General features: G+C 42.6%; 1 protein-coding gene across 1 annotated transcript; it reads left to right on the forward strand.

Annotated features, from left to right (window-relative positions):
• The first annotated feature begins 774 nt into the window (after nucleotides 1-774).
• On the forward strand, nucleotides 775-13533 carry cdc42ep4a (CDC42 effector protein (Rho GTPase binding) 4a). Its single transcript, XM_046042128.1, has 2 exons — nucleotides 775-1019; nucleotides 10366-13533. Exon 2 carries the CDS (start codon nucleotides 10515-10517, stop codon nucleotides 11568-11570), a length of 1056 nt encoding a protein of 351 aa, XP_045898084.1. The 5' UTR covers nucleotides 775-1019; nucleotides 10366-10514; the 3' UTR covers nucleotides 11571-13533.
• Nucleotides 13534-13806: the final 273 nt, after the last annotated feature.

The raw sequence follows: 13806 nt of genomic DNA on the forward strand, positions 1-13806 counted from the left end.
TGGGGTGTGCCATGGCTGCTTCCCTCTCATTTCCATTGCAAAGGTAGGCTACTAATGAGCGGCCACATGGCAGAGGGCAGCTGGTCGTCCTGGAATACACATGGTCAAAAGAAATGGTTCACTCTCTCCGAAAGGACTTCAGTGATCACAGCATGTGAGAAATAAGTGAACATTTGTGAACATCTTTCCTAAAAGTTTAAATAATTTGACTAAAATGTTTTTTAATACACAGGAAAGCAGAAAGACACAACTTAAATTACAGCTATTTTAAACTGCACCTAATTGCCCTACCTTTTGCAAGCTTATAGTGCTTAAAGTTAACTTAAATTGTGTTTTTGCAATAAAAGATCCACAGTTACAAAGTCCTGCATTGTTAACTTTATATGCTATCCCCAGTGTAAAATTAGTGAGATGTCTCCCCTACAGTAAGTACATTAAAATGTACTATAGGGCACTGCAAGAAGGATGTTATTTTCTCTTATTTCCTTTGGTATGTTTGGTGTTCATGCATATTTTCCCTCTCAATGACTCATCAGCTCTTTATCCTCAGCCAAGCAATTTGTTATAGTGAAGGAGTATAAACACAACATTGAAACAGCATGAGGTAATGGTATTAAAGTTTTTATAATGATTTATTTTCCTTGTTTCTTTTTCATGCTGTGTCACACCTTTCAGAGTGAAGGAAATTAGATCGAGCCTGTCTGAGAGGCCCCATGCTGGCATCCTGTGTCTTTAAGGAGCAACGCAAAGAGGGCGTGTTCACGCGCACTACTACTGAGGAAGGAGGCATAGTGAGTTATTGCGCTTCAGAGAACCAGCACCACTTCTGAGGATGCGGTGACAGCAACGGTAACATTTCTATGAAAAAAAGAGAGTCCTCTGTGTCTAACAGTGTTATTTGGATTACCAGAGTTGATCCGCGGTTTGCGTCTCCTTTGGTTTGATGAACGCGCCCCCATTGTCAACCTGCTGGGGGCCTAAAAGTGAAGCAGCACCCGGCTTTATGAATGGGATGCTCGGTAAGTGTGTTCGCTTCAGTCTTTGTTCTTGCACTTAAACTTCACTACATAATAGGTACATTTGCATTTGTGCATACAGCTCAAATATGTACCCTAACAAACACAGAGCGGCTATACTGAGTGTTTCAGTAGAGCGCACGGCGTGCTGCCAGGCAGATGACGCTTTTGTGGTCAGCTACTTATTGTTCTCCTGCCATTGACCCACCCAGAATCAGAGCTTTATTGTAATGTGACCGTATCATCCTGATGATTGCAGAAGTGGATTGGGTGCTGCCAAATGGATACTTTTAATGATATTTTACTCTCTCAAGAATTGTATTGTGGAGGCAATTGATGTGGCGAGAATCGAGCATATTTGTCTGCAGCCCCTCAGCAACAATACCAATTTCTCCATAACGTTTATTAGCTTATATGGGAATGTTTTGAAGATAGAATTTATGCATTAACTTCTTTCTTTTTTGTAACTCAACAACTCTCCAAAAGAAAACTCTTATAGGCCTCATAGGAAAACAGATATTGAGCTTCATAATATTCATAATTAGGCCACACATGTGACGTTTTGAATTGCAATGGGCATAGAGTGAATGTAATGTAGTTGTGTACTATGTACTTGTGTAGTATGTGTACTAATGCACGTTTTTCTCAATACTGATATGTTTTGACACATTTGTTTAAACGTATTCAAGCATACAATGTCTGTTTAGGTTGTAGAGGAAGTTAAATTAGCACATTGACTTGATGACTTGTCCATGATCAGATGACACCAAAAAAAATCCCCACATTACACAGTTTCTGCCCCAACACGCAGTGTGTGCCTGTCCTGTTCATTCAGTTCATTACCCATGTACACCAGAGCCATGTTGACATGGCTGTCCTGCTGAGATTGCCTGGCTTTGGTGTCACAATGGTGTCTGATGAGCTCATTGACTGGGATAATAATAAGGTGATGGACCTTAAGTCTGAAGTTCATTCCGTCACCACCATACTGATAAGAACTCCTCAGCAATTGTTTGAGGAGATAATGTTATCAGAGGCCTCTGTTTGTAAGGCAAATTGGGTGGCTTTCTTTATTTTTGTAGGTTTAAATTTGAGATTTGACCTGCATTATCCAAAACATGGAGAGTGCGTCGCGTGATGTCAAACTGCTCTGCCCGCACGCTGTGATGGATTTAGGTTTACGACGCAGCAAACAAGTAAGCCTCATCGCCAAGATTTATGTGTCATAGGCTTAACCTGTTTACTTTTTTTCTCCAGAAGTGCCTCTGAAATGCCTTTCAGAACAGGTGACATGTTTTAAACCGGCCTGCACAGGTTCTGCCTCCTCTGCTTTCTTCTGTCTCTTAAATTACAAAGCGTCTAAATGTGTTTAGTGCTTGAAGGTGAAAGTTATCCTTCCTCTGTGTGGTGTTGGACACTGTGCCAAGCATTCTCTGTTATCAGGCACAGCACCACGCAGACAGCATTTTGCTGGCTCATAGCCTAGGAAACGCTAACTGCTCAGAATTTAGTTTAAAAAAGTTTGCAAGTTTGTGCGCCTTACTTTTCATTTCACAGATAATGGGCAGCTGAAAAGCCTTCTGTGGTGGCGCTGAAGTGCAACTTCTAGTGTATTATTTGTGGCCAGTGAGCGGTTAGTCCTGCATCCTTGTTTGAACATGTCTGCAGTTTGTGTGCTCATTTGAGGCAACGTGTGTGTCCTGTCCAGCCCCTTCACATTCCAGGAAATACCAATATAAACTGTTATTTTTTTCCCCCCTGGAATGCCTCTGACTGTGGTGATGGTGAACTGTTGGGTTATTATAGAGAATATGACAGTTCTTTTGAAAGATGTGTAGCATATAAGTAACATGTTTTGTTGTTGTCAGTGCTCTTAGTTACTACCACAGTTCTGCAAATGAGAGACCTAACTCCCAGCTCAGTAGAAAATGTGCTAGCTGTAGAAAACATTAATTCTCTCAGTAAACAATTCACGGATATTTTTTGCTAGTTTGACTAGTTCAATTGTACGCTGCCACCTACCGGTTTTGTTTTGTTTTTTTATAACGTTGTTGTCCCAACATCAAATTCTAAGGCCATCTCTTATGTCACTGTGTGAATGCTGTGTTTGTTCCTGTGTCTTTTGTTTGGTGGCATTGTTTTCTGGTCTTACCCATCATGCTGCATTGTGACCTGGTAGGCTGGGGTTGTTATATGAGCCAGTGGAAATGTTTATTCTCTTCTACCATCCTGTTTCCTTGTCATTAGTTGTACATATTTGATGGTGTTTATCAGTGTAGCAGCAAAGGGTTTATAAATTTAAACTGCACAAGTGTAATGTCATGTACTGGATTTTGTGACAGCAGTGTCAATATGTGTCACTGTATGAATCCTTCTTGGCTATTTGATTTGTATTCATCCACTTATTGGAATGTAAATTCTGAAAGGGAACCCATGCACAGTACACTGATTATCCACTTAAGAATGAGAGCATTGCCATACACAGGTCCAGTGGTTTCTTGTATTTTCAAAAAAAAAGAAAAGACAACTCTTTGACAAAAGAAGCCCTCCACTGTTTGATAGCTGCACACTTGGCTTCCCACCAGCCTGTGCATTTTGTTACTTTTCTGCTGTTCTGACGCTATAATTATGGCACTCTCACACTTTAAAACTAGATTCGCCGGATCCCATAATTTCCCTGTATTCTTTCCATTGAGCAGCACAGGTTTCCACTAGAGTCTTTCAAAAATGTAACCACTAATCTTCTGCAGCCCTTCAGAGATACCTGTCCAGTCTGTGTGTCAGTCTGTCCCGGGTGACGATACGGACACCAGGGCCAGAGGCCGGAACTATCATAAGCTGTGATTCAGCCATCTGCTGCGGAGAAGATCTGACCGTGTTCGGCTTCTAAGATAATTATGTCACTGTCTGAACCTGAGGTGCTCCATGCGCTGATTCTTGTTCCATTTATGGCTGTTGTTGAACACATACAGTCCCAGCACTCGTCCACGGCCCTGTAGGTTATTAAAACTATGTGTTGATGGAGATATGAGCTGTGTTTGTTTGTGTAGCTCATCCGTAATGCAGCATAATGGCGGACAGTCTTGTTTACATTGGGTGGCCAGGAAGGGCAGGCTGGGTAGATTTCTGGAGAGATGGGAGGGTTTACTCCCTGCCCTTCCTGTGGATGTACCCCTAACACGCTAACATATTTCTCAGTGAAACACGTCCTTCATGTGTGGCTGTGTGATCAGTGCTTTTGAGAAGCTGTGGTCTAATTGCCAAGTTGAGGTTACTGGTTTTCTTTGCATTAATTTGTCATATTCTTGCAGTTCTGTGCTCAAACGTCTTTGAGGAGATGGAGACTGTTATTAATGACCTGGAGCTGGTCGTTGACCTTGCAGGTCCAGCTGGATGAAAACAAAAAAGCTGGGGAGGCTTTAGCAGTCTCTCATTACTGGAAACATCCAAAACAGTGTTAAGTAGTTATTTCTGGCATGCTCTTGTGTTGATATCGCCAATGTCAACCTGCTTTCTGCTCATTCTCTCTGATTATGTTCAGACACTCTAAATGCCGGAGTGGAGCCAATTTCTTCACCCCACCCCACCCAGCCACCACCACCCTCCATTTGTATTTAGAAGCCATGCCCAGCACACAGATGACGCTGATTTTGTGCCGTGCTGGATGCAAATGCAGTCGCATGTTTATAACTCTTATTTGAATCAGAGACGGTAGCATAGAGCAGGAACAGACAACACTGTGTATAAACAGCCATTGTAGAGCCATAAAAATGATGTGTATCGCTCTCGTTTAGCCCGCAGAATACTCTTCATTCTTGAACGTGTCGAAATGAAGTACAGAATTCTTGCCTTCCGCTTTTTGTGTCTGTAATAAAAGCTGACTGTTCAAAGTGGAGGACAGGAAAGAAAAGAGATGGAGCATTGTGTCTGGAGGCTGTGTTGACTGTAAATGTAAAAGAAACAGGTCATCTCCTCTCAGGTATCCGAGGTCAGCTTGTACACGTTGAGCTGACTGGCTGCAGGCCTACTCTCTGCCAGGAATCCTTTCATTGGCTGTCGGGGCTCTTTTGAAAGCTATAGTGTCTGTTCTCTGTACTGGCCATCATCTGTCCATCACTTTTCCTCGCTTCTCATTAGCTAGTCTGATCTGCTTGTGTAGCTAATAGTGACTTTTATAGTTGGTTTAAGTGTTGCTCCATTACTGCAGCTACCATTTCAAACTGATTTAAATGTAACTGTTGTATAATAATTTACTAGTAGGCCTATACTGAATGTCATTTTTACACACTGCTGAGGTCTTGAGTGAGTTTGTTCTTCCAGCCCAAGCTGTTTACCTCAAATATGCTACTCACTGATCTAAAGATAGCTACAGATTTAGTGCTTACTAATATGAAAGCCAATTCAAAAAACCCACAGGCACATTTATTAGCAGGAAAGCTCTAAAAAATCTGTTGCGCTTTGATCCTTACCAAGCAGAATGTCCTGCTGGGTGAGGCGTGACATTAGCATAACAGACCGCCTCACACCACCTTGTCAGGGTAAGGTAAGGCAAAAACACTGATGTGTGAGGTTTGGGGCCTTTCATCTTCTCCTTCCTTTACCCAGAGTTGGTATTCTTGGTTTTTGCAGAAATCAAATTACTATTGAGGTGTTTTATTCATCTCTAAACGATTAATAACATTTATTATTGTCGCACATCGCGCATACGCTGTGAACAAGACGTGATTATAATGGAAAGTGGAGGAAGAGAGAGAAAATAGTGAGGGGAAAAAGAAGAAAGTGTCCAAAGTATGGGATTATTTCAAGTTAAAGAAAACAACAACTCTGTAATGGCACAGTCCGTCCACCGTAAAACGAAACTTATGTCGCCTCGGCAACAGTACGACTGCACGTTATCAGAAAGCAGCCGGTGTTCTGCCAGCGGACCACAGACAAGGTAACTGTAACTTTAGCATTTAATCACTTAAATCCTGCTGCCGCCGCCAAGCAAAAGTACTTCTTAAACGACTCATCGATGAATCGTTGAAATAATCTATAGAAGCTTCGAATAAAATAATCGTTAGCTGCAGCCCTAAAATAATGAAAAATGTGCATCACAGTTTTCTAGAGAAATGGGATGTCTTCAACAGTCTTATGTTGTTTGATCAACAGTCCAAAACCCCACAATGATCTTCACATCTTCACATTGGACAAACTGGAACAATCATGTCTTGCGTTTTTCCTTGAAAAACAATTAATCAATTATAAAAAGTTTAAAAAAAAAAATGTGACTGATTTAACGTTAATCGTTTCAACTCAACATCAATCACTGGGATAGAATTGTTGGGTCACAAAAAATGAAGCAAACACGCACAGGCGAAGGTTGGTGTGAACGGGGGCTGGCCAGCAAACCACACCGGGCATTTCCCCATCATGTTCAGCATTTCACAGTAACGGATTTAGGATTTGCTTTGCTCTTTAGGCCACAGAGGATTTAGACTGATCAAAATGAGCCCTGGGCTTTCTGGCTCTATTGGAACTGCATGGTGAAGAATGGCATGGAGAATTTCATGGGGGGAGGGGGGGGGGTCAACAACTTGATCTAAATTCACATAAGCAAACAGCCGTTAGTGCCCTAAATGAGCCATTTAAGGAACCGCTAAATCTGGCTTTTATGTAAGTGGGAAGGTTTTATTTGTAATTTTTTCATTAGAGCTGTGTGTTTCCTCCTTGCTGTATTTGTCTCAAAGGGCAGCATCAGCTTGATGCCTGTTGTTCTCTGTCTGCCTGATTGAGAGATGATGTGATTTCCACTGTTTGTTCCCGGGCTGCTCCTTCCTAAATGAGATATTCAGCCCTGCTTAACTGAGTTGCATGGCAGATACCTATCTTCTACAGGCCATTTGTCTGCTTAATTTCTGGTGTGTGTGTGTGTGTGTGTGTGTGTGTGTGTGTGTGTATGTGTGTGCACATGCGTGCGTGTTCTAGCCTATTACTGAACAACTACTCTTGCTAGGTTTAAACATATGGGAATGAATGAGATGGTAAGAGTGGCGGAACAGTTTCAGATGTCAGTAGGACAGAGGAGACCAGACATTTTTGTCCCTGTTTTTCACTCAGATTTGGGTGCATGTGGCCTCCCACCCCCTAACGTCATTTCACCCTCGGGTCATGCAATTGTCCATCCAGGTCAGTGCCTTCAAATGAGGCAGACGGAAGGCTTTCTGCCACTGTAGCAGCCACCCTCTCCCAGACAGTAGAATACACACTGGACAAATTAAGTACAAACAAGATGCATCAATACTCAATTAGGGAAAATGGACCATTAGTCATGTTTGAGAGTGCTGTGAGGGATCTCTTGTGTATTAGTGTTGACTGGCCAAGTGTGAGCGAATTGGCGAGAAGTGAAAAGTTAAGTTCGTCTTAAACACAAATTATCCAGGATGTCAAAATCTCTTTCAAACGATGAACAGGAGTCTTGTCGTGCATGTAAATTCAGTCTTGTGATGTTTTTGTGTGTTTGCTGAGCTGTAAAACATTAAATAATAATTATAAGAGTGGTTTTGAGTCGTAGCTTACGCGTATTGGTTCACTTCCTCTCATGTAGCATATCTCTACAGTTAAGAAATGACTGCAGCATTTCCTTTCAAGATACAAAATTCTCCCAAGTGAATACACTCAAGTCTGATTTAGTGCATGCTTTTTTCACCACTTACAGTAAAAGAACCAATTTCTGTTTATATCTTTCCCATGTTATTTCTTTGCTTTTCCCTCAGAAGAATTGGGTGTGCGTATTTTCTTCCCACAAAGTAGCGGCTACCATATGATATTTAAGTGTATTTAGAACCCTCCTTAGAAGCAGGCTAGGTATTTATATTGATAAATGAGTTATGGGATCTATAAACCGAGCTAACATTACATTCCCATGACATAAATACATTTGGGGAAACAAGTTGGAATATCATTTTACCTAAACAGATGTGAAAAGATGAGAGAAGTGAGGAAGCATTGCCAAAGGTTTGGAAACATTCCCAGTGTTCTCAACTTCATCGCAGTGTACGCAGGCATGCACTGCTGCTTCATTCAGAAGTTGAGGAGTACCACATCTAGACTGGTCCGTCATCTTCAAAATCACATATCATTCAAAGGGCTCAAGGTCTGTAGGTCAGAAAAGTGTGCAGTGTGTGTTAGGATTTGAGAAGCTTGGTTCCTGTTTTGCTGTCAAAATGAAATGATGCAGATGTGCTTCGTTTGCTCGTCCTGTCTGTTTCTGTCCCACATTCTGTGTCTCAAGTGGGCTCTGCTGCAGCCAGACCCTGAGTGTTGAGAAAGTCTGTTTATAAAGTCAATCCTCCCGCTGTGACCCCGTAGTTCCCACGCTAACTGCTGCCTTCTCAGGCCCTTTTCCACTTTTTCATTCACATGTGTGCACACACACACACACGTGCATCCACGCACACTTACACAAAGATACACAAAGCTGTAAACATAGCAGTGCTGTGAATCAGGTTGAATGTAATTGCTAGAGGCCTGTGCTGCTGCAGAGCTTCCTGAAGTTGATGAAGAACCCATCGCCCTGCATTGGGCACCATTGTGCTTTTCAGTTTGATCCTGTCCTTGGGGGGGAGAAGGCAGGCTTTCTCCATCTCTCCTTGTTTCATCCTCTGGTTGTTTTTCCTTGTCTGCTTATGCCACCCAGAAGCAAGTAGTCGTAAAAAAAAAAAAACAGAGAGAGAGAGAGAGAGAGATCCATTTTTAACCAATAAAAAAAAAAAATACACCAAATGGATGGAGTGAATGGGTGAAACCATAGTTGTAGTGTAGTATCTAAGCTCTAGGTTGACACAGAAGGAGGCTATGTGTTGTGTGCTTGTATGACGCCTGAAGCCTTCTGCAGCCCCTGACAGGAAATGCTGATGCTTGCTTGCAGGAGGGTGTTTCCATGGAAACCAAAGCAGGTGAAGGCATTAACAGGAAGAGAAGAAGTGGCTCAGCTGGCAAAGGCGGGGTGGCTGGGGGGGGGCGGAGACAGAAGAACGAGGTCAATGCACTAAAAAGCTTGCCACATTAAATAGCCAAAATCTCCCAACAACACTTCTACCAAAAACAACTCGGACTTAAATATCTTTTGAAGGCTTGCCTGTAAGAAATCCAAAGTCAAGGTTAAGTCACTGTCTGGTTTAATGATCTTCCTGTGTTGGCGTGAGTAAAGAAAGAAAGAAGCGCTATGTGCAAGCCGAAGAGGTGCATGCTTAAGACTGCATGGTAAGCATTTCCTTCAGGCCTCTGTAACCATAGGGATTTTCCACCCACAAATCAGAGGTGCATGTGTTTTTGTTGTCTGTCTGCAGAAACTGCTTGCACTTCTTTTGCAGACCACCGTGGCAGTGCTCTTTTTATGTGTATTTTATGTTGGGATGTGTTACTAATGAGAGGCCCTGCTTCGGCACCTGAGGAGGAAGCAGCAGTGACTGGCTGGCAGCCTGTGGTGCTGCTGTTTCCTCTGTCTGGGCTGCATGTTTCAATAATGCAGAAAGATGTTTCCTATCACCGGTCAGTCACAAACCACTAGGAGCTTAAACACTGTTGTCTGAGAGGGAGAAGATGGCTCGGTAATATTGTCTCTCGTTCTGATCACAATTTCATATGCACTTGTCAAAACAATGCTTCTGTGCTCGGTGAATAGCATACCCAGTGTTCATTGTTCTCTGATGCTTGCATAATTAAATTTTTTTGTGGTTAGGAAGATTAGTTCTTGGTCATATACTGTAATCTGTGCAGTCAAGGTTGAGCTTTGCGCCAGAAAATCCCTGGCAGCACTCAACTATCCTTCTCTGATTCTTGTTGGTCTGTGGTTGGTGTTTTTCTCTGTTCTAATGCAGTTTTAAAGCAGAATGCTGTGGTGTTACCCATCATGTTTTTCCAGTGCATTTCAGAGGTCATCTCACAGAGATGTTTGTAGAGTACTGCTTATCATTATGGAGTAGCATAATTGATGGCTTCAGCTCTTGTAATTAGTGGAACATTTTGAAATTCCTAGAAATGTTTTTATTTACTTTAATAATCAGCCAAATGTGAATATTAAGATGTAGTATAAAGATGTCTTTAGGTTGGCCTTATTTGACTTAAGTTGGTTTATTTTTGACATCCATAAGTGTGTGTGTGGCATGGAGATGCTATAGAGCATGTTTTCTGTTAGTAAGCGGGTTCAAATATTATTTCATGCTGCTTTTTTTTTTTTTTTTATGTGCATTCCTTTGTGATAGATGTTTTTACTTAGAATACCTTCTTTTATTTAAATTGAAGTATTAATTTATGAGCAAAGTTACATTTAAATGTTCTGTGTAATTTATTCTATTTTCATTTTCAGGTTCCCGGGCTGCCTGCATTTGAGGAGTGTCAGTATTCATTCCAAGGTCTCTGAGAAGGATTATATTTAAGAATTTGGAAGTTCTTTTTGTTGCCCGACTGCATCTTTGACTTAATCTCTGTACAAAAGAAAACAGCTGATCAGCCACCATGCCAATCCTAAAACAGCTAGTTTCTGGTTCCTCCCAGACCAAGCGCCGCTCACGCATGGATCTGACCAGGGAGATGATCAGTGCTCCACTGGGTGACTTTCGCCACACCATGCATGTAGGCCGCAGTGGTGATGCGTTTGGAGACACCTCCTTCCTCAGCACCCGTTCAGGGGAACCACCCTCTGAGACCACATCCCACCCCAGCTCTCCCCGGCCTGGCCTACTGTCTCGTACCTTCAGGAGCAGCAAACGCTCCCAGTCGGTGACCAGAGTGGACCAGCACAGAGACAACGCTCTGATAGCCCCTGCTGGGTCACCTACCTATGTGAAAAATGCCATGTCTCTGCCCTTCCTCAATGACGACGACAGAGGGGACAGTATGGTGTCAAAGAGTTTGTCCTCGAGTCCTTTTAAGTACCAAGGGGACGTGGATGAGAGAGGTGCAGCTGCAGCTACTCACTTCCTGGAGCTAGAAGAGCGAAGCTTTGGTGAGCTGACCGAGCTTCCGGAGACCCCCCACCACTATGGCGGTGGCATGAAGCATGCTGTGTCAGTAATGTCTTTCCATGTCGACCTGGGGCCCTCCATGCTGGGTGACATCCTGGGGGTGATGGAGAAGGAGGATGACGATCTTGGCTACGAGGAGGGCAAGAGCAGCGAGGGCCGTGCCTCACCACCTCTCAGCTCCCACGGCGAGGAAGAGGATAGCGTGGAGAGAGAAAAAGATGAGCATACAGAGGAGCCGATGGAGGCAGAGGAAGAAGCTGCAGAACTGCAGCAGCAGGCCTCCATGCATCCAGGCAGCTCTATTGATCTGGGGCCTGAGAATGGAGGGCCCTACACACCAGAGTACACTCCTGAGACTCGGCCCAAACACTTGCAGCATCTAGACAGCTGCTCCATGTCCAGCTCTGGTTCTGCTGCTCTGGATGAGAAACCAAACAGCCAGACCTATGCAGGAGATACAGACAGCGCCACCTTCAGTGCCCCGCCAGAGGAGGAGAGCAACTTCTCCTCTTTCTTGGAGGATGAAGACGATGAGATCCGCGTATGAGATTCCAAAGCCTTCTATGAAACTAGCAAGTCCTTTGACAGTGTGGATTTGCACTTGAACAGAAGTAAGACACTGTCGTCGGTTACTGTGGGTATGGAACTGTGAAGAAGACACGGAGTACTCCTACTTTGTAGGTCTGCAAGGAGAGAGTGACTGCTCCTTTAGGACAAGCCCAAACTCCATCTGTCAGAAAGCCTTACCCTCCACGTTCTGTTTGACTGTCAATCTGTCTGAGGGAACTGACATGGAAGAGCAGCCACTTTTTGAATATGGAACATTCCAGAAGTAAGCAGGGAGGATGAGTTGGAAAGAAACTTTTGTAGGAAAAACACTTTCCACAACTAAAGCTTAGTTCACGCTTTCGCTCTCTCTCTCTCTCTCTCTCTCTTTCCCTTCTCACTTGATGTGTCACATGTGCTTTTTTTTCATTTGGTTTGCCTCTCTCTTCTTGCACTTTCTCTCTCTGGCTGCGGGACATCAAGAGGCCTGAGCTGAACAGAAGGCCTCTGTCACCACAGGATCACTGGTAGGTATCTTGTCACAATAAAGGGGACCGTGTTTGGCACTGGAGTGTGAAGCCCTGCCTTGAGCCTCTTTCATCTTAAAATATTATTGTAAAGCGCCATAGATCTGTCAGAGTTTTCTCCCTTATGTAACTCGGGCTCCTTGTGACGCTGCTCAAAGGCTGCCATTTCCTGCTCTAATACTGGACCACAAAGCCCCAAGCCCTAAATTCTCTTCTGTTTTTGATTCACTGTGAGCGCCACACAGGCTTAGCCTCAGTTTGAATTTGAGAAAAGCAGGGATGAAAGGTAATGGAGACGTATTGGCCTGCATTAAAGCATGAAGCATGGTGTTACTACAGGAAGCCAGAGGTGTGAAGAGCATTGTGTGGCGCACTGGAGGAGGACTGTGCACTGTTTGTTTTCTCTTTTCCAATGAACAGATTTTGTTTTGTTTTTTTTTTTTGAAAAAATCCATAATGATGATGATGAGCAGATTTCCGTAAACTGACATGAATTGGCCTACTTCCTTCTAATCTGTTATTTCAAGTTGAAACTGAAGAGTCTGATAACCACTTCCTTCCTTGTTTTTATACATTCGAGCAGCTGCAGTGGTGCAACTGAACCTTGTAAAATATGTTCATCCTCATTAGTCCAGGGGCTGCCTTAATGTGTAAAACAATTTCCACTACTACTCACGAGCAGGGCTTTGGGGTATGCATTATTGAAAAATTAGTGTACCAGCAGGAACAGTTAAAACGGAAACTACTCACATTTGGTAGTTAAAACCTGTTGTTTTTATCTTTGATTTAAAAAAAACTTTTGCTATGTTTGTGTTTCTGTTTGAAGAGTGGATGAAAAAGAAAGACGCAGCCAGCAATAGATGCAAGAGCATCAAGAAAAGATTGCTATTTTTATGCAAGTTGCATAGTCATTGCAGCTTGACTGTATCTCTTGCATCATTAAAAGCCATGGCCAGAAGTATTGAGGCTTAGTTGCGCTGATTGATTTCACTGCCTTAACTGAAACTGACAGATGTGCCAAATAATTAAAATAATTTTAGTATGAAGCTCACTTTTGGGAGAGCCTGTCAACTCTGTCTGCCACTTCTTTCTCTGTATGGGTAATCGCTGTTGAATTTAAGACTGAGTTCCAGCTTGAAGCTTAAAAAAATAAATAAAATGGTGTTCTGAGATGTGATATCATGCAGGAGGAAAAAGGAGAAAATGAATATGCATAACTGGATATTTATATTTTCAATCACTCAAACACTACATAATATATTCAGGTAATTTCTAGGTTTAACAATTTGGTGCGAATGGGAAGTTGTCTGTGTTCTCTCTGTATAATTTTGTATATTATGCCTTACTGTTGTCATCTTTACTGTAGATTTACAGCTTTTTCCCCCTGTATTATTCAAAAATAACCTATATTTTTCAATAAAAGAAATCCTGAACATCTTTACTGCTGCATATTTTATTGCCAGTTTGTCTCAGTGCATCAGAAAATAATGCAGCAGAAGTGCTTCTCAATCAGCAGCATTAACAAAGGAATTCCTTGAGTGCCTTCTCTGTTTCCTGTCACTATTCTCTGGCTGTCCCAGAAGAGGAAGGAAGGAAGTAATTGAGGTCTAGTTGGATGTGTCTCCTAAGTATATAGCTATACAAGCTGATAGTGATGTGATGACTCATTAGTAAATGTGAGAGAGAGAGAGAGTCTAAATGTAAGGCTTA

Source organism: Micropterus dolomieu, linkage group LG02 (assembly GCF_021292245.1).
Source record: "Micropterus dolomieu isolate WLL.071019.BEF.003 ecotype Adirondacks linkage group LG02, ASM2129224v1, whole genome shotgun sequence".
NCBI classification, from domain to species: domain Eukaryota; kingdom Metazoa; phylum Chordata; class Actinopteri; order Centrarchiformes; family Centrarchidae; genus Micropterus; species Micropterus dolomieu.